This window comes from Trematomus bernacchii, unplaced genomic scaffold (genome assembly GCF_902827165.1).
Source record: "Trematomus bernacchii unplaced genomic scaffold, fTreBer1.1, whole genome shotgun sequence".
NCBI lineage: Eukaryota > Metazoa > Chordata > Actinopteri > Perciformes > Nototheniidae > Trematomus > Trematomus bernacchii.
Genome location: NW_022987709.1, coordinates 741,881 through 761,822, shown reverse-complemented (window position 1 = coordinate 761,822; position 19,942 = coordinate 741,881). Strand labels below are relative to the sequence as shown.

General features: G+C 43.6%; 1 protein-coding gene across 1 annotated transcript in view; it reads right to left on the bottom strand.

Moving 5' to 3' along the window:
* Positions 1-3,109: 3,109 nt before the first annotated feature.
* The window catches only part of ryk (receptor like tyrosine kinase), a 69,392-nt gene continuing 52,559 nt past the window's right edge, over positions 3,110-19,942 (bottom strand). Inside the window, 6 exon segments of the mRNA XM_034140925.1 lie at positions 3,110-4,159; positions 9,715-9,851; positions 12,765-12,924; positions 13,034-13,143; positions 18,802-18,888; positions 18,890-18,933. Coding sequence (XP_033996816.1) covers positions 4,048-4,159; positions 9,715-9,851; positions 12,765-12,924; positions 13,034-13,143; positions 18,802-18,888; positions 18,890-18,933 — 650 coding nt within the window. The 3' untranslated portion in view covers positions 3,110-4,047.

Genomic DNA, 19,942 nt, shown 5'->3' with positions numbered 1-19,942 from the left:
TATGACTGCTGCTGGTGATGTAATTACTCTCTCTCCACGCGCAATTGTTTTGAAAGTTCTGAATTGAGAACAGACAGTCCTCGCGCTGATTGGCTGAGTCACGTTCGCGCGAGCGTGTGCAACACACCTGGGAGAGCAGTGACTCATGGAGAGATTAGACTGAGTCTTCCTCTTCTTCTCCATTCATTTAAAGTGGTGTCAGTGTGAAGAGTTCGTATGGTTTCAGATGCCCTTCTCTCAGCAACTCAACAGGCTTAATGCTTCATTAAGTGTGGAATGCGGCCCGCTAATGAGTGAAGGCCAGAGAGAGAGGACTCTTCGGGGGATAATTATATTATAAATAGTTATGATCTAAGGAGCGTTTTTGACTACTTCATGTGGTAACTAATCCAAGTATCAACATTTAACATTAATGTGACCTTATTCATTTCTGTTACTTTTGATTACCTCAATATAAAATAGTAAAATACTTCAATACAATGTTTTTGACCTAAGTGTATTATGTAAGAAATAGAACAAGGTGACCTTAGAAAAGAAGAAACCAAGATATTTAGGACCACAATTATTTTATTTATAGGAAAAGCTGCTTTTCATGAAGCATATTCAGGCAGGAGCCTATACACCAACACTGAGACACATGAGCACATACTACAGTTTACACAGCACAGCCACCTCTGTAATGCCGTAATGACAATCTGAATAACCCTAACCAAGTACTTCGAAATAATGACTTTGTATCTAAATTGTTATTTTTTAGATACTATGAGTCAATATTTTGAAACATTTAAAATTGATTTACTGATGTTTGTCATTATTTAGAGATGCTAATGATTTTGTTATGAGTCCAAGTTATCGTCTTATTTTTCTTTCTTTTACTGGCAGAAATGGGCTTCCAAATTCAAACTAAAAGACAGAACACCGCTAAAGGCTAAAACCGCAACCCCTAATGTATGGATATACTGTATGAATAGCACTGTCAATAATGCCGTTTTAATAAATGCGTTTTAGAATGATAAATCTTTATCTTTAAATGTGTGTTGGCCTGCAAGTAGTCAGCTTTAAATGTATTTAATCAAACAATACTGGAAATACACAATATGCTTTTTCACTAGGAGATTCTGACCTGTTGTAGCAGGAAAAGCAAAGGTTTACTATAATAACATTAAAGATGGCTCTGTTCCTTTCAAGTGTCCCAGCAAATCATGACAGTGCGACAATGATTCAGACAAAAACAACAGGACCCTTAAACTGAAGCTAAATGGAATTCAGCCATCACTAATTTCATTATTTACAACCTTTTTATTTCGAGTGACAAGTGAAAATGGAAAAAGCTGATTAACCCCACTGAGAAGGTTTTTAATTACGAACTCCCCCAAGGTGGTTGATAACCCTAAATGCCAAGAATAAAATAATATATTACATTGATTATGAAAGCCATTTCGCAGCAGACTCTCATGCTTATGTCATTTTGTGAAGTCATGTATGAAAGGACCAGACACGGTGTTGTGTGGTCTGGATTTGTAGCAGCATCTCCTCTCTGTTCCTGAAAACAACTTCCTTAAACGTCCTTTCCACTGAATGTGACGCACTGCCTCCAGGCTGTTTGTAGTATGTCTGAACCATAATAACATGTGCTTATTCCACGAACGTGACGCAACAGTCAAAGTCATAAATCACCATGATGTATAGAAACCTTTCAAAGTAAAATAAATAAAGTGATTGAGAGCGAACGTGCTGAGCTTTATGTTTCTACACCAACGACTGCTGTTTTGAGGGATCACAATACATTGTAAAGTAATATAGCAGCTCTTATGATGCACTGTGCAACTAAATACAATGTTGATATGGGTCATAAAGTCAGATGATGATTCAATACACCAAAAGCTGAGTTCTCTTTCACCGTTGCTAACTCTACGCAGATAACCGAGTAAACACCAGAGTATTGTGACGACAGACAACTTCCACTTACTCAAGATATCTTGCAGCTGCATTGCATTATTGTCTACTTCGACTATGACAACACGGAACAGTTCAGAACTGACACTGGCTCTTTGTGACGGAGGACCGATATTTTTGAAAGGATGTCGTCTTCCAACTCTGCCGAGCGGCTATCCCGACGTGGGTTCACATCACTGAAGAAAGGTGTTCCAAAGAAAATGAGAACATTGCACCAACCGAATATAAAAAAATAATATAATTGAAACACAAGAGACATTGAAAAGAAATTGCAACATTTAGATATCATTAAACTGCATAATGTTTATGGTGTTTCACTTACATTCATTGATCATGTAGCTCGGAGTAAAAGAAAAGTTCTATCTTTGTCAATATCCAAGTGTGTTTAAAGAGATGGTTTAGATTGATTTGAAGTAGGTTAGTTTGAGGTACTTATCCACACTCACTGTTATAACTGAAGCTGTTATTTATTCTTCTAACCACCAGGCTCAGGCTCCATTGACAAAAACAGACGTTTGGTTTTTCAGAAGACCTGGTCCTCCTGTCCGTGTCCAAATTGGATGCATTCCGACTGTCACCTCCTGTATGTTCAAACTGACTATCGAGTAGGACCTCGTACAACCCCACTCCAAAAACACTTAGTCTGTCCCTTTAAGGTTGATTTCCCCCCCCCCGCGAAGTCTTGCAGCGGATGCAAATGCATTCCACAAATATAATTTGTTCCATGAAAGGACAATGGCTTGTAGAGCAGGGGATTTTAAGGATTCTGGACAACATTTGATTTTTCATAACTTTCCATTACAACATCATGAAGAAGTGCAGTGTTCCTGTGACCTCAACTTCAGCATAAATCTAAAAGCAAAACAAAAGCGTCTTGAAACAGAGGAAAAAAATACATATTGCAAACACATGGATGCTTATCTGGTAACTCAGCTACTTTAGCATCACCAGTTTAAGCTTTCCCTCAATCAAACGGAGGTGTTGGAGCTCTGCAGGAGGAACAGAGAAACCTTTGTGTACCAAAACACTGGGCTTCAGGTGCGGCTACAGAACAAACATGACTGTGGTGTCAGGTGCCTTCAATTCATCAGCATGAACTGTACCAATGCACTGCAGGCTTTTGATGTGAACAAGTGAAATGAAGTAGACATTCTATATTTTAAAATCCCATTTAATTTGTGGATATGAAATCGGGAAGCAGTTTAAAACCTTAATCCAACATGCAGAGTGACCATAGAGACACATCACAAAGATGTTAAAGGTGGAAGAATAAGATCAGATGACTGCTGGTGGCAGTTTGTGTGTTCACAGTGATTATTAGAAAATAAAATCAGTCAAAAGAATCCTGTGAAGGTTTTTGTTTTGTTCTGACGCAGAACAGTCAAGCTTATAAAATAGACAAGTTGAGATAGTTTGGAGGTTCAGATAGAAAGAAAATGTACAAAAGAGGAATAAGGTGGTGACAATAAAATAATAATAGTGTCCACAATTCACTTTGATTTATAAAAAGAAATCAAGGTCATAAATGTAGCTTTGCAATGCTGATTTAGAAAAATCTGAAGCGTCCATCCGTTTGATCAACGAGGAAAAAGTCTTTAGTGTGATCCGGAGGAAACGTGTACCTTCAGGAAGAAATCCTCTCCAGAGGCTCCTCGTACCAAAGCCCCCCCAAAGCATACCAACACAGCTTTAGGTCTATCCACAACACATCTACACTGTGTCACTAAAATACAAAGCTGTAGAAAATACTGTCTTTGAAACCAGGTTGTTGGAGGCATAAATTCTTCTATAAAAGAATGGGTCCGCTGGCACGTAAATGTCCGGGAATGCAGGTGGAGCACTGTATTGCCATCACTTCTAGATGCTTTCAAAGCAAACAATATTTAACAAAGAAACCATTTACCTTGCTATGCTGTAAAAAAATTCAACTATATAAAAACTCCAAAAACAACTGTACAAAATAAAAGCATCAGGCTCTTTCACCTGGTAAGGCACATTTCTATATTTCATGTATTCCTTATGAATAGTGTCCACCAGCCTGTAGTGTTGCTGTTCTTGGTAAAAAAAAAAAAAAGAAGTATGTTTTAGTTTTTACACGTAAGCGCCCAACGCTGCGTGGAACTCTGTGAGACACTGAACCAGCTGCTGGAACTTTGGCCTCTCCTCTGGATCCAGGGCCCAGCAGCAGGCCATCACAGCAAACCTGGGGGGAGAAAAGACACACAACACATTAGAAGGGAGAAAAGTACTCAGAGCTAGAACTTGAGTAAAAGTAAAAGTACTCGGGTCAGGTCGGGGACTTGAACCAGCGACCCTACGGCTCACAGTCCAAGCCCCTACTACTACTGACACTGCCGGACATCATGAAAGTGGGATGGGGGTACAGCGCTTCGCGATTGTCAACGGGGGGGGGTGGAGTACCGCGTTTCGCGATTGTCAACGGGGGGGGGGGGAGGTGCAGCGCTTCGCGATTGTCAACGGAGGGGGGTTAGACCGACGTTAACAGCAGCCCTGTCTGTGCACACGGGGACCGACTCTGTCGTCTGGTGATCTAACCGCCTTCTGGAAAAGCTTCACAAGTACGTCGGTACGCAAATGCGCTTTGTGACACAAGTGACGCTACGCATTTCAGATTGTTGCCGCGCATGCGTACCTGCGTACCAGTTATGTGCACCCCTGGATATAATCACTGTTAATAAGGCAGGCCCTTAAAACTTTTTATCTTGTAGACTATAATATTTTGGAAAAGGAAGCCGTGGCCTCACATCCATTGTATTTAGAAGGAAACCCTGTTCAGTTACGTCTAACAGAGGTCAGGTGATTATTCCCAGAGGTCTTTGTGGATATATAACAATGTTCAGGGATTTGGCGGGTGCAACAGATCTTTTTGAACCCGTTGAAACACAGAAAGTGGGCACAGAGCTTATGTGATGTATTTGATGTCGGGAGCACATTTGAACTGACACTATTGGTAACAAAATAAAACTGACAGGCTGTCCAGTCGGGAGAAAAACACGAATGGACGGACAGCATGCGACAGCACACACATTTGTTAATAATTAGCTAATCAGAACTCCCGACATGGGAAACAAAACCAGACATCACACCACGTAGCTGTACAGAGCAAACACGGCCAACTTGTCTTACCTTTTGCTGTTTCTGATCAAAAGTTGAGTTCAATGGCATTAAAACGATAAAACGCTGCTGAAGGTCAATCCATAGGTTAATCCAATATGTCTGTGTCACTTTGAAATGATTACTGATAATTAGGGATGTAACGATACCAAAAACTCACGGTACGATAATATCGCGATAAAAAGTCCACGGTACGATATTTATCGCGATATTGAATTTTTTTTTTTTTTTATTAAATAATTAATCTGATTTGTACAGCATTTTAGTAGGATAGTAGTATTTTAAAGTGTCAACAATATAATAATTAGACCCTGCAATAGAATAAATCAAGTTTCACTTTAGTTTTTCAAGTAATTCAACTCAAACTCACTCACTCAGCATCATCAAGGTTATCTTTTAGGAATATGAGCATGCCCACATTTCCAGGTAGAAGCTGGGATGTTTGGGTGTTTACAATATCCCCTGCTGTGGAAAAAACTCTCTTGCTTGGTACTGATGTTGATGGGACAGAGAGATATGCTTTGGCCATGGGTGACAGCAGTGGGTACAACTGTGCATTGTCTCTCCACCACTTCAAAAACAATACAGCTTTTGCCAAGAAGGTGAGGCTTATTGACAGGGCGAGATATACATATACTGTTGGTACTTGTCAATGTCTCTAGGTATGTAAATGTAGCCCTGTAAATACGATGTCCTTTTGTGTTATCTGTTGTTTTATGTTCATGTTGTAACCTACTTGCTGCCATGTTGGACAGGTCTCCCTTGAAAAAGAGATCGATGATCTCAATGGGACCATCTGGTTGAATAAAGGTTTAAAAAAAAAAAAAGATTATTTAAAAAAAATCGCGGTAGCTTTTGTCAGTCTCACGACGGTATTGAGACATTTATTTACCGCGATATCGCGATATTCGATATATCGTTACATCCCTACTGATAATCCATCATTCCATTTTTATGTCAATAACGGAGATTTCATATTAGCTGCTATGTTAGCTACTAGACCAGGGGTCACCAACCTTTTTTAGGATACTAAAACAAGTCGGGGGCTACTTTTACTCCTCTTTTTTTTGTTTTTTGCAGTGTATATATTTAGCACATTTTAACATTAAGATATGCTGACCTTTAACCTTTGTGTGCTGTTTGGGTCTGTGGGACCCGTTTTCAGTGTTTACTAAAAGAACATGTAAGCAATTTAATTATTTTAACTTGCTTTATTTGGGGGTGGACCTCACCTCCTGTAGGGGGGTCCTCACCTCCTCTAGGGGGGTCCGGGGGCATGCACCCCCGGGAAGATTTTTAAATGTTGAAGTGAAATGCATCAATCTGGTGCACTTTGAGCACAACATGAATTGATGGATACAGCTCTCAACACTCAGATGAAAGGGAGCTGTATACTTTTCAATAATCCAAACATCTTTAGAATATGATCACAACCAATAACAAATCATTTAAACTTGTTTATTCTTATCTTATGTTACCTAGTTAGCATTCTTTCTTTCTATTTATGCATATCTTACTAATCGCTCCCCTTTTAAACTGTTTTTTTTTTACTGTCCTATAGTACACATAGGAATGATTTCTTACTTTATCTATATTAAATAGATAAAGGTGTGCTCTCGCTCGCTCGCTCTCTCTCTCTCTCCCCCTCTCCCTCCCTCCCTAGCTCTCTCGCTCGCTCGCTCTCTCTCTCTCCCCCTCCCTCCCTCCCTCCCTCCCTCCCTAGCTCTCTCGCTCGCTCTCTCTCTCTCTCTCCCTCTGTCTCGCTCGCTCACAGAGGCTGTGTGCTCCTCCGTGGCGATGACGGCTTGCGTTAAAAAAAAATAATAAACATATTTGTAAAGTGGGGGGGACACAAACGGGATTTCGAAAAGAGCGGGGGACATTTCCCCCCTGTCCCCAGTGGAAATTACGCCATGCGTATGTGTGCGTCAAGTGCAATAAATAAATATGCAAGTTGCAACACACACAGAGTAAAGCTCTGCCCCTCATGTGTTGTATAGGCTGGCATGAGGCTGTTCAATGGGGCTGATGTGTTGTGTAGATTCTGCCAGAAGGAAAGGTTAAACTCCTTATGAAGCGGTGAGCTGCCGCTCCACATTCCTTTTCTTCCCGACTGCAGCAAATCAAGCAAGAACGTGATTGGTTGATATTCATTGTGGGGGTGGAGGGAGGAGGGGTGTTAGATAGATATAGAGTTGTAGTAAGTAGATAGAGTTCGCTATGATTAGGTTTCGTTTATGCATAGGGTAGATTCTTTTAATTACATTTCCTTTTTTGTTTTGTGTATTTTTTAAATTTTGGATTTGCTTGGCGAGCTATTTTTAGAACATGCCCCGCGGGCGACTCACGTTGCCCCTGCGGGCGACTAAGCACAGTGTTGGCTACCCCTGTACTAGAGTGTATGACAGCTTCCGGTTCCGGGGCATTCTGGCTACGCATCCCAATGGGTAATGTTTAGATGGATTTTAGGAATTCTCCTCGATTCTATTGGCTCTAACGGTTAAAAAGAGGTGTCAATCATCAAAATCGACCAATGGGTTCCAGAGATATGGAAAATGCATCCAAATGACCCCAGAAGTGTTTTTTCTTTTTCTAAACCTCTCTAAAAAGGTCAAATGTCACTTGTTTTGCACCAATCTTGATACAGGGTACTTATTATATGTTATAGTTTGGATTCCTAAAGCTTTGAGTCTACTATCCCATCATTCAAGGGTGGTTTTCACTATGAGTAATGTTTTTTTTTTTGGACGGACACTATAATTTACATTTTTTTACTATGTTCAATCTGAATTCACTTTAAAATAAAAAAATTCTATATTGATTCTGACTTTTCTACATCCAACTCACAGGTTTATCATTGCTTTGAGAACAAAGAGGATTCATTTACCCCTTTTAGAAGTGAAGATTAAGGCCCAATCCCAAACCGCCCCCTACACACTACCCCTCCGTTTGCGCGTTCGCGCGGAGGGTCCGCCACATTAAGTGCTGTTCCAAACCAACGAGTGTGGAGCGGTGTGGAGGGGGAGTGGGCTATCAAGCCCTCAAACAGCGAGTCTGCAGCGGTGCTGACTGGAGACCAGTCTCTACCTGTTTACAAACAGTTTCCAGCAAACATCCACTGATAAACTGCGATGTTAACAACCTCATGATAACCTCATATTTTTTTAACTTAGGATCGTACCTGTGTTTAGTCTAGAAAAAGGTAAATGTGTGCATTTTATTATAAAGTTGTGTATATTTACGGGTTAAAAATCAGGTTTAAAACTAATAGAGCTTTACAGAAAAAGTAACACAATTAAAGATGTTTGGAGTTTTATTTGAGTTCTTAATTTAAATGTTTGGTCTAAGAGATGCTGATTTGAAACCGTTGTTACATACAGTTGCGGCATTTCCTGTTTCTGGCCGTCCCAATGCGGTGCGCTGTATTTATACCCTTAACCCTTAAAGGGGACATATCATGCAAAATGCACTTTTGTACGTCTTTTATACATGAATATGTGTCCCCGGTGTTCCAGGGAACTCACCAAGTGTCAGAAAACACAACCCTCTCTATTTTCCTCCATACCCAAATCTCTAAAAAAGGGGCTGCAACGGATCTGATAAAAACTGATCCAGATTTGAACACTGTCCTGACGTCAGGACGGTGGCGATACGGCTATTGGGCCAACTCCACCAATCAGGAGGAGACAGCCACGACCATTGCCGTTCAAAAGCGCTGGAGACGCTGTAGTACATATGCCAGGCCTGTAAGTGGCGCTGTAGTCTGCCACAAAAGCAGCGAAGAAGACTTGGTTACCATGGTTACCCTTCTGTTTATTCTCCGCTGTGGCTTTCTTTCTCCCTCCCCGAGGCAAGCGTTTGCTTCTCCTGCTGCTTTAATTCAATGCAACCCCTCCCCGTCGAGGCAAGCACTGTAATTCTCTCCGGTTAGTCCACCAGCAGATGACAAACACCCACCTCTCCGCCTCTTCCAAGGAACGAGGGGACCGTGCGGCAGAGTTTCAGTTTCAGTTTGTTTCGCCGGTCAAGATGTCCGTTAAAGTTTAAATCTTCCGGACAAAATTAGAAAAGTGCCGGTCAAAGGTCTTCTTTGTTATTTATTGAGCTTTAAAACAAATGAATAACGACTCTATATAATAAAACACGAGGACGGAGATCTCTTTTTCTCCCCCTCTTCTGACAGCCCAGCAGCTGATCAGAGCACGTCTACCCTCTCCTGCAGGGGGGCGTGGTCAGCAGAATCAGACCCGTAGACAGCAAACAGCACATAGAGCGAAATGAGGCATGGCTAAAATGCATGATCTGTTTGGTATTTTGAAAACAGAAACGTATAAATATACCTTATATAGGTATAGGTACAATATATCATTTAAATATAACATGATAGGTTTCCTTTAATGGAGGGAACTTCATTCAGCTGCGAGTGTGGCTACAGACGGAGTTCACTCCGTCATGGAGGGGTAGGGTCGAGGGAGTGGTTTGGGATTGGGCCATAGTCATTTGTTCTGGGAATGTCATTTTCGAGCCTGAGACCTGGAAAACAGGCTCAGGGCTTAACAGGTTAAAACTGTGTTCAATGGAGATGTGAGTGTGCATGTGTTTGTGCTCTGTAAATCAACCTACAGTTCATCTGGACAGTTGATGGGCTGTGCTATTCTGTAGCCGTCCTTCAGGTAGGCGGACATCTCGAAAGGGTCAATGTCCACGTAGGGGGTCTGACCCAGAGTCATCAGCTCCCACAAAGTCACTCCAAAGGCCCACTGTGAACACACACACACACACACACACACACACACACACACACACACACACACACACACACACACACACACACACACACACACACACACACACACACACACACACACACACACACACACACACACACACACACACACACACACACACACACACACACACACACACACACACACACACACACACACACACACACACACACACACACACACACACACACACACACACACACACACACACACACACACACACACACACACACACACACACACACACACACACACACACACACACACACACACACACGGTTAGAAACATGATCAACACAAGCTGTTGTATCTGGTGTTAACATCAGACCCGATAAATATAATCAACATTTCCATCCAGGGTGCGGAAAGCGGCCAACTTGCATTTAACAGAAAAGTGTTTCACAGGAACAATGTGAGGAAATGATGAGTAAACAGTTGTGTTTGGGACAGTGTGAGGGTCCGACAGGGGTGTGCTGACCCTGCAGGCTGACCTCCAGGAGGAAACAAGCATGTCCATATCTGTGTGACTCTTGTACTGACCTACAGCCAAGGTCACAATGAAGAGCTAACAATAGGCTTTGACCCTGCACTTGTTATTTGGAATGTATGGAGTCTAGCTAATGTAAAATGAAACTGGGCAGCTCTTGCTCTCTTGGCAGTGAATTATGAACAGAACATGATATGATCACTAAAGAGCAGCTTGCTGTTGTGTTAGTATGTCATAACCTTACATGCAGCCTTTAAAGGAAGTGAAGGGAGTGATTGAGGGCACAGGGCACGGTGATGGGGGGACTCCTGAGAGGAAGAGCGTGATGAACAGTACCCACCCTGTTCCCTCAGTGCCACTGCCAACAACTCCAACCATGCCTAAATATCCTGACACTGGCATGAGGGAGTGTTTGAGGGAGCGTGTGTGTGTGTGTGTGTGTGTGTGTGTGTGTGTGTGTGTGTTTGTGAGAGAGATGCTCTCATGATGCTACACAGTTCCAGGTACTTGTCTGGACTTTCCCTAAAGCTTAGTGGGTTGTCATGCCAGGCGTCTGTTAATTGTAAGTGTGGGGGGGGGGGGGGGGTAACTACTGTGAAGTGGTGTGACCATAAGAGGAATGTGGCAGCTGCTGGCAGTGGCACCGGGAGCTTCCCGGCTCCCGGTGCCACGCCCGTTCTGCTCCCGTGACACAGGAAGGTCACATGGTGCTCCACGCTGACTCCCTTCCCTCCAAACCTTGACCGAGCGTCTAAGAATGGCAATTGGTTCCATTTCCTGCATCACCCCCCTCTGTATCCTTTCCCCATGTAGTTATTAAAAACACCTCAACAGACAGGAAAGGATTACAGGACGCACCAATCAGGAACAGGCTAAGGGGCGGAGACTGTCAGTGCCCCCCTGACCTGAATTATTAAATCATCACTCAAAGAGAGATTACCTGACCAGGAAGAACTTCAAAATGACCACAAAGAAACATACAACAAATTCAAAGATAAGCAAAGAAACTGCAAAGAAACACTAAATAATAACAGGGCAAAATAACTAACACAAAAATGACATATAATACCTACAGAGACACAAAACAACAAAGAAGATGTGTAATAACTAGGGCTGGGAACCATAACACATTAAAAATAAAATAACACAAATGAATGAAATCACCAAGTTCTCGCACAATCCAGAGCTGTTTCCCATGAACTGCATGGCAGTGAAAGACAAAGAAAGCAGAGGAATCCACAAACATGTATTTCACTGACTGGAGAGCACTGGACGTCAGTCAGAACCATCACTTCCTCACTGTCACACACAGCTGATCAGGACTAATGCTCGCTCTGAAGGTGAGGTGAAAACAGAGGAAAGGCTTTTTGTGGAACCATGCACAGCAGTGTGAGACATTGGACAGGGTCTCCACTGTACGATCAGATAGAGCAGCAATGATAATATGTCCTGTGTAACACACATCATACAGAGGGCAATCCCACAGCTCTCTGTGACAGCCGCTGTGTCCAGGATTTAGTGTCCGAAAATTGTCAGACTTTACAACAACATTTCAGAAATCATCAAACTAAGCTGAGATTTTCAAATAAGGTAATAAATAAAAAAAACAGTAAATGCTAGTTTTTTTAGTATACTAATTTTAAACTAATGATTTATCACAGATTATATTTGTCATTAAAATGATAATTTTTTATTGTATCAATTGACAGCTCTAGTTACTAGTATAGTTCCTCCCTCCCACCTCTCTCTATGATCGCTTACAGGAAATCAAATCCTGGATCTCCAACAACTTCCTCAAACTTAACAGTGATAAAACTGAGGTTCTCCTCATTGGAACCCCATTCCTGACAGTTTCTCCATTTCCATCGACAACTCCTCAGTCTCACCCTCCCCTCAGGTTAAGAGTCTGGGTGTCATCCTCGACAGCACACTTCCTTCAAAACTCACATCAGTGATGTCCTTCGGTCTGCTTATTTCCATATTGGGAACATCAAACGCCTCCGCTCCCCCCCCTCACACCGAACAGCACCGCTAAACTGGTTCAGTTTAACCACCATGGGGTCCAGAGCCTTTAGCCGCGCTGCACCCCCCCTCTGGAACTCCCTCCCACCGGACATCCGGAAAAATATTGACTCTCTCTCCATTTTTAAATCACATCTCCAAACGTATCTCTTCACACTGGCATATCCAGCCGGATCACATGACACATCCTCTGTTTTTAATGATGATATACTGCATTGTCTTGTTTTTATTTATCTGCTGGTGTTTTGTGTTTTTCTGTGTTTTGTATCTTGTACTGCGACCTTGAGAGCCTTGAAAGGCGCCGATATGAATAAAATGCATTATTATTGTCCACAGATGAAGTGTTCACAGTAAAGTGTGTGTGTGTCAGGCCTCACCACATCGCTGGCACTGGAGAAGTCGTTGTTGAGCAGGCTCTCCAGGGCCATCCAGCGCACCGGCCGGTTCTCATTGTCCCCCAGACAGTGGTAATCCATGGGAAACAGGTCTCGGGCAAGGGCATTGTCTGTTATCTTCACCTGCATGTTGTCGTCAATGCTGTGGGTGGGGGGGAAGAGAGAAAAAGTGGCGTCTTTATTTTTAGCAATTGAATTCCAATCCAAATCACCTGAAAGCTGAAGGGAAGCACTCTGTGCCAGGCACTTACACACAGTTCCTGGCAGCGAGGTCTTTGTGTATGACCTCCCTGCGAGAGAGGTAACTCATTCCACATGCAATCTGGATGGCCATGTAAACCAGGTCCTGTTGAGAGATCGCCTGAGAGGAAATGAGGGAGAGAGAGAGAGACAATGTGGAGTTGAGAAGCAGCAACAGGAAATACACTAAAAGGGGGGGAGAGGGGACAGGAGACTAAAGCTGACGTGACTTTAAAAGGTCCCATGACATGCTTTTCCGGTTATTACCCGTCCCCTTGTGTGTTATGTAGCTTTGTCTGCATGTAAACGGTCTGCAGAGTCACAAACCCTCAAAGTACACCCTGTAGGGAGTACAACTCTAACACAGAAAAGACCCGTCTGTGCTGCCCCCAGAACGCCTCGTTGGAGATTTCTCTTTTTCTATTTGTTTTCTTCCGGGAACCAAGTGACGTAACGACGACCCCATGGAGCAATTGGTCCAAATGGACCAATCCGGAGCCGTTACGTTACGTTACGTCCGCGGAGCCTCACACACACACACTCAATCTCACTCAAACGCGGATTTCTCAGCCTGAGGCGGCGGGACACGGCGAGGCTGTGAGTCTGTGTGTAAGCACACACACAGACTCACAGCCAGGCTGCGGGTGTGTGTGTGTGTGTGTGTGTGTGTGTGTGTGTGTGTGTGTGTGCTCGGGCTGGTTTCGGGCTGGGTTTTGCTGTGTCTCGCTGACCCGGAAACCACACCAGTAAGCCAGCTCACACTGTCCGCTCCTCGCAGCAGCGAGCCTCGCAACGTCCCGCCAACACGGCACCCAGACCCCACGCAGCATTCTCATCTATTTGTCATTACTGGTGTCATTTTCTGGCTGCTAACGCCATTGTAACACATAATCACTGATGTTCCGCTGTAACGGTGGTAGACTCATCAGAACAGAGTGGGCGAGCTGACCAATCAGAGCACAGTAGGCTCATAGGGAGGGGGGGGGCAGGAGCTCCAACAAGCCGTGTAAGACAGAGAGTGAATACACATGCTATACAGAGATGCTGTATGAGAAACCAATGTGAGTTTGGAACATTGCACAATTTAAATCTATTCTAGTATACCTCAACAATGGAATTATGATCAGTAGAAATGGCCATGACATGGGACCTTTAATGTGCTGAAATTTCAAAGTGGGAGGCGCCAGAGAGCTTCAGGGGAGGCGCAGCGTGAGAAAAAAAAAAACGAGAAACAGTGAAATCTAGCTAGTTAACTTCAGCTAACTTTATGCGAGCGGCAACATGGATCGATTTTTAGTGAAGTTACCTAAAGTGAAAGAGGAGACAGCGTCTGGCAGAAAACGTCAGCTTTGTTTTGAAATAAAAGTTGTGGCTCATCGGACATTTATGAGAGAAAATCCATAATGTCCGAGTGCAAGTGAATGCAGCACAAGACGCGAGCCTTGTAACCCCTCCCCCGGCCCTGGCGCTAGCGAGGAAATGTGATTGGCGGCGATTTCATTTGAACGGGACGGCGCATTCGGACCCCAAGTAGACGGAAGGAATGAGGTATTTGCGGTCTACAATGACAGAGAAGAGACTGTGAAGTTTGGCTGTACTCAGCATTGAATCAAAACGCACTAAAGCTTTAGATCTTAATAAGTTTGTGAGGCGTTTTGCTGAACAAAATGGTAATCGCCGCATTCAGCTGTAATAGGCATGCCAACTTGATGCTCTGCTCACGGATGACTCGATGAGCATACAAAACTGTTAAGACGATGACCTTACGTGTGTAAATATATTTTTTCTTTGTGGGGGTCCTGCCCCCAAAAAACAGTTTTAAGTCCTGAGAAAGTCAAATAAGACGGTGTGTAAAACTACACTGCCCAGCCAAAAAAAAGTAACCACTTTGATTTAACTAGGCCAGTAGGTAAGGACATTCCACTGGATAATAATACCCCTGCATTATAGCAACAACAACAATAATAATAATAATTAAAGCTGCAAGCAGCGTTGAGCGGGTCTTCGACGCTCCGCAGGCTGTTGTCCGCACGTCGAGGTGTTGTTTCAGGTCCGTGTGGACAATGTATTTATAGGAGTTACAGCAGTATCATAAACATCGTGCTTAACGGCGAGGGATGCGTTGCCATGGCAACAACTTTGAGGAAAACTCACTATTGTCATATTGAGGTGTTGAGGGGCCGGACCATTAACTGTCATCTGAAGTCTGGTGCAGTTTGGACCATTTTCCATCGAGTTATGACAAACTGTGTTTCATGGCGAGGGATCTGTCGCCATGGCCAACAGCATATGATGATATCCCATAATTGGCGTAGAGCTGTTGAGGGCCGGACCATTCACCATTATCTGAGGGTCTGGGTGCAGTTTGGACCATTTTCCATTGACTTAAGACAAACTTGTGTTTCATGGCGAGGGATCTGTCGCCATGGCAACGGCATATGATGAGATCTCTGATTTCACGTAGAGCTGTTGAGGGCCGGACCATTCACCATTATCTGAGGTCTGGTGCAGGTTTGGACCATTTTCCATTGAATTAAGACAAACATCGTGTTTTATGGCGAGTGATGCGTTGCCATGGAAACGGCATACGGTGAGATCTCTGATTTCACGTAGAGCTGTTGAGGGCGGGCCATTAACTGTCATCTGAAGTCTGGTGCCGTTTGGAACCTTTTCCATTGATTTAAGACAACATTGTGTTTTATTGGCGAAGGATGCGTTGCCATGGAAACAGCTTTTGAGGAAAGTCACTATTGTCCTATTGAGGTGTTGAGGGCCGGACCATTAACTGTCAATCTGAAGTCTGGTTGCCGTTGGAACCTTTTCCATTGATTTAAGACAACATTGTGTTTTATGGCGAAGGATGCGTTGCCATGGCAACGGCATATGATGAACACCCCATAATTGACATAAGTGCTGTTGAGGGCCGGACTAGTAGCCATGATCTGAAGTCTGGTGAAGTTTTGGACCATTTTCCATTGACTTAAGACAACATCGTGTTTTACGGCGAGTGATTCGTTGCCATGGAAAACGGCATATGATGACATCCCATGAATTGGCGTAGAGCTGTTGAGGGCCGGACCATAACTGTCATCTGAAGTCTGGTGCCGTTTGGACCATTTTCAGAGGAGTAACGGCAACTTCGTGTTTTTTGGCGAGGGATGCGTTGCCATGGAAACGGCATATGATGACATCCCATAATTGGCATATTGCTGTTGAGGGGCGGACTAGTAGCCATCATCTGAAGTCTGGTGCAGTTTGGACCATTTTCCATTGACTTAAGGCAACATTGTGTTTACGGCGTGGGATGCGTTGCCATGGCAACGGCATATGATGACATCCCATAATTGGCATAGTGCTGTTGAGGGGCGGACTAGTAGCCATCATCTGAAGTCTGGTGCAGTTTGGACCATTTTCCATTGACTTAAGACAACATCGTGTTTTACGGCGAGTGATTCGTTGCCATGGAAACGGCTTACGGTGAGATCTCAGATTTCACGTAGAGCTGTTGAGGCATGGACCGGTGATATAAAAATGAAGATTGGGGGACGATGGGACCGTGTCCATTGGAGTTACAGCGACACCGTGTTTTATGGCGAGGGATGCGTTGCCATGGTAACGCCATATTAAGTAACATCAAATTTGACGGTAGAGCTGTTCAGGGGCCATAGTGTTAACCATCATGTGGAAGTTTGGGTGGCGTTCTGAGTATGTCAGTTGGCGTTATGACATCATCGTGTTCCATGGCGAGGGACTCGCCTAGCATCGAGCGAACGTGAACTTTGGCGCAATTCACGGCTACGCCGTGCGAAAGAAAAAACTTCCGTGATAACTTTGAATTGCCCATGTCTCGAGGGCGCCTACCCGACGAATTTCGAGTCGTATCGGAATAAAGTCCCTGGGAGAAGATAGATTTTCGTGCGGAGGACGAAAAACGCGATAAATCGCGTGTTTCTCGACACCAAATTCAAAATGGCCGGCTTCCTGTACGTTATTGTATAACCCCTCCAAGAGGCTTTTTTGGTTTGTCTTCGCACCCTAGATATGCGTAGTGAGTTTCGTTTGTTACGTGAAAGTTAAAGTGGGGGAAGTTTACGTTAAAAACGGAAGTGGGGCGTGGCCCTACGCAATTTTTGACGCAAAGTTCCGGAACCAATTACATATCTGAAGTTGCACCAATTCTGACGCGCGTGCAAAATTTGGTGAGTTTTCACATATGTTGCAGGGGTCAAAGGTTTTATCGGTCGCTGCGCGACCGATTTTCAATAGGGTTTCGCCGACCTAGGTCTCAGGACCCTAATAATAGTAGCAATAATAATTGGGAGGGGGGGCGCGGCTGTTCTTATGTTCTCTGAGGGGAGGCCTCACCTTCCCACACTTTGAAACCCCCTGCCTCTAGAGCCATGAGTCACATGGCTCCATAACTGTTGGAGTGTCTGACATCAAACTGTGTTTAGGAGCAATGTAAGCATGCTAATCTTATGGTTTTTGCAAAAAAAGCCAAAGTAGGTGGTGAACATGGTAAACAGTGTTAGCATGTTTGCTGTTTTTAGCATTTAGCTCAAAGAGCTGCTGTGGTTAAGAGCAGCCTCACACAGTGGGGCTCTAGACTTTTGAGGACTCTTCACACTGCTCCTAGACCAGAGAGCTGTCAGCCCTAAGGCAGCTTTCTGACTGGACCATTCCTGCAAATTCCAAAATGTGCCTACCCAGACTTTAGCTTAGGGCTTGGTAAACCTGCTCGGGAGCACGGTCATAATGTATTAAAACATCCTGTCTACAAACTTGACCTGCTCCTCAACTAGCACCACCACATATTATTTGCCCACATTTTTTGCACACACAGCAGACATTTTTTGACTGTTTTAATCTTATCTGGCAGTGGACAGTGTGATACAACCTCAATTAATTAATGTGTTAACCCCAAACAGAGGAAACCAAAGTCTTGGCAGGCAGAGAACAGAGATAAGAACATCTCGTCAACAACAAGATGTGTGGAGCTGGTACCAGACTCTGTGTATCCACCAGGCAGCTCGAACAGCTGGGTAGTCAGTGGAACAAGCACAACTGTGGAAAAGGCTAACTCTGTTTTTTCTCACTGTTCCACCTTCCAAAGCAGATGTTCACACTCAAAGTGAATGCCACACTGTTGTATTGTGTTCCCTCAGTGCTTTCCCGGGCTTTATATCCTCTGTACTGATGCATTTCTGATTATAGCTTCACATTTATTGCACAACTTAATGACTATGTCTTTGTCTCCTACAACTGCCAAAAGGACTTAATGAGATTGCAGAGTACCAAGGTGCTGATGTGTTACCTGAAACTTAACAAAGCGGTTCTGATTAATGCAAATGGGTGGCAAGCTTCATCTTGTGATTGCAAGTGTTCGCTACATCTGTATTCTGCAGCTGATTGATTGGTTGGATCTGTGCTGTGGCTTTGCCAAGTGCATCAAAGACTCCCCGGGGTTAACTGTACAAAAGCCTGATTGTCTGTACATAGCGTATTAAAACCTTCGCCTTAAGCACAGGCTTCATGACTATATCAACAGTCCTTTTATTAACAGAGTAAACAGTACTTACAGGTACGTGTTACTTTGTGTTGATTGCTACAAACACAAAAAGTTCTTTCAGGCTCCACTCTTGGATATATTCTGACTTTTCTTCCAATTTGGGGGATTTATTTGAATAGCTCCATAACTGCCTCCATACATGGCTTACATTGAGCCATTTATCTTAATGGTTTAAAAGGTTTTTTGATTCACTAAATGTGAAAGCCTCACCTGTGGGTTGTTAGCCTCAGCTAGCTTGCACTGGCGCAGGAACAGCTTGAGATTCCCCCAGGCCATGAAGGGCAGCAGCACCATGGGGCTTCTCTCCGTCCTCCGTGCACACCTGGCTTATCGGCAAGCAGGTTTCTGAGGGTGGAGAGAACCAATGTGTAAGGGAAATGTGCAGAAAGTGGTGCACGTAAATGGGATTCTTTGAAGATAGAAGTACATGTTAACCGAGAGGTGGGGGGGTCATCCAAACCATTGCCAAACTGTGGAAGAGGAAGTGTGAGCAAGTGTCAACTTTTTGACCTTGACAAGAAGAAAGAGGAAGAGCGGGCAAACAGGGGCCGTCTCTCTGTCTGTCCGCTGCTCTTTCTCAACTCCAGGACCATCAGCCTAATGTCTGTGTGCTCATTCATGAAGGTATGCTGAAGGACTACCGTAGTTACCCGGGCACAATCACAAAATGAAAACCTATATTAGGAACTGTTTAAACCTTCACTGACTCCTCACTCTTCTGAACGGGCCGTAAGAGTGCAAGTGTGAAGTCTGCTTCAGTAGCAAAACACATGTCTTGCTTTCGATTATCTTAAAACAACCTTACCTAGCTCTTTACCTTTGTCGCAACTCAAAAGAGATTTTCTGACTAATCACTACAAAAGTTTGGTCTCATTGTAATGGGGCATCTGCATACGAGTTCCTCACCCAGTATGTCAGGATCTATCTAAACTCGTAGTGAGATTTAACACTTCTTTGTTTTTTTGGTGAAGATCTGCACTTTACTTTTTTTTTTTAATAGTTTTTAACTCAATGAAATGCATTCATGCTGCAGCTGTCAGATCTCAGGGTATACGCAGGAATCCTGAAGTCACATTGAATACATTTTAAGACCCTTTCCATACATTTTAAGACCTCATCGCAACTTCGAGTTCTAACCGGTTACATTGGCGACACACTTTACCTCACATTTACTATATGCAGTATTGATTGTAAGATAGCACAACTAAAGAGTTTGTGATAACTCCTTATCATAATTCAGATAGAACAAAGCACAAGAGAATGAATTGTGGTGTGACCAACCCAATGCATTGATTAGGCATTGTTCCCAAGAGTGCAGACAGACTACTGAAGCCTCCCTCTCCACATGACT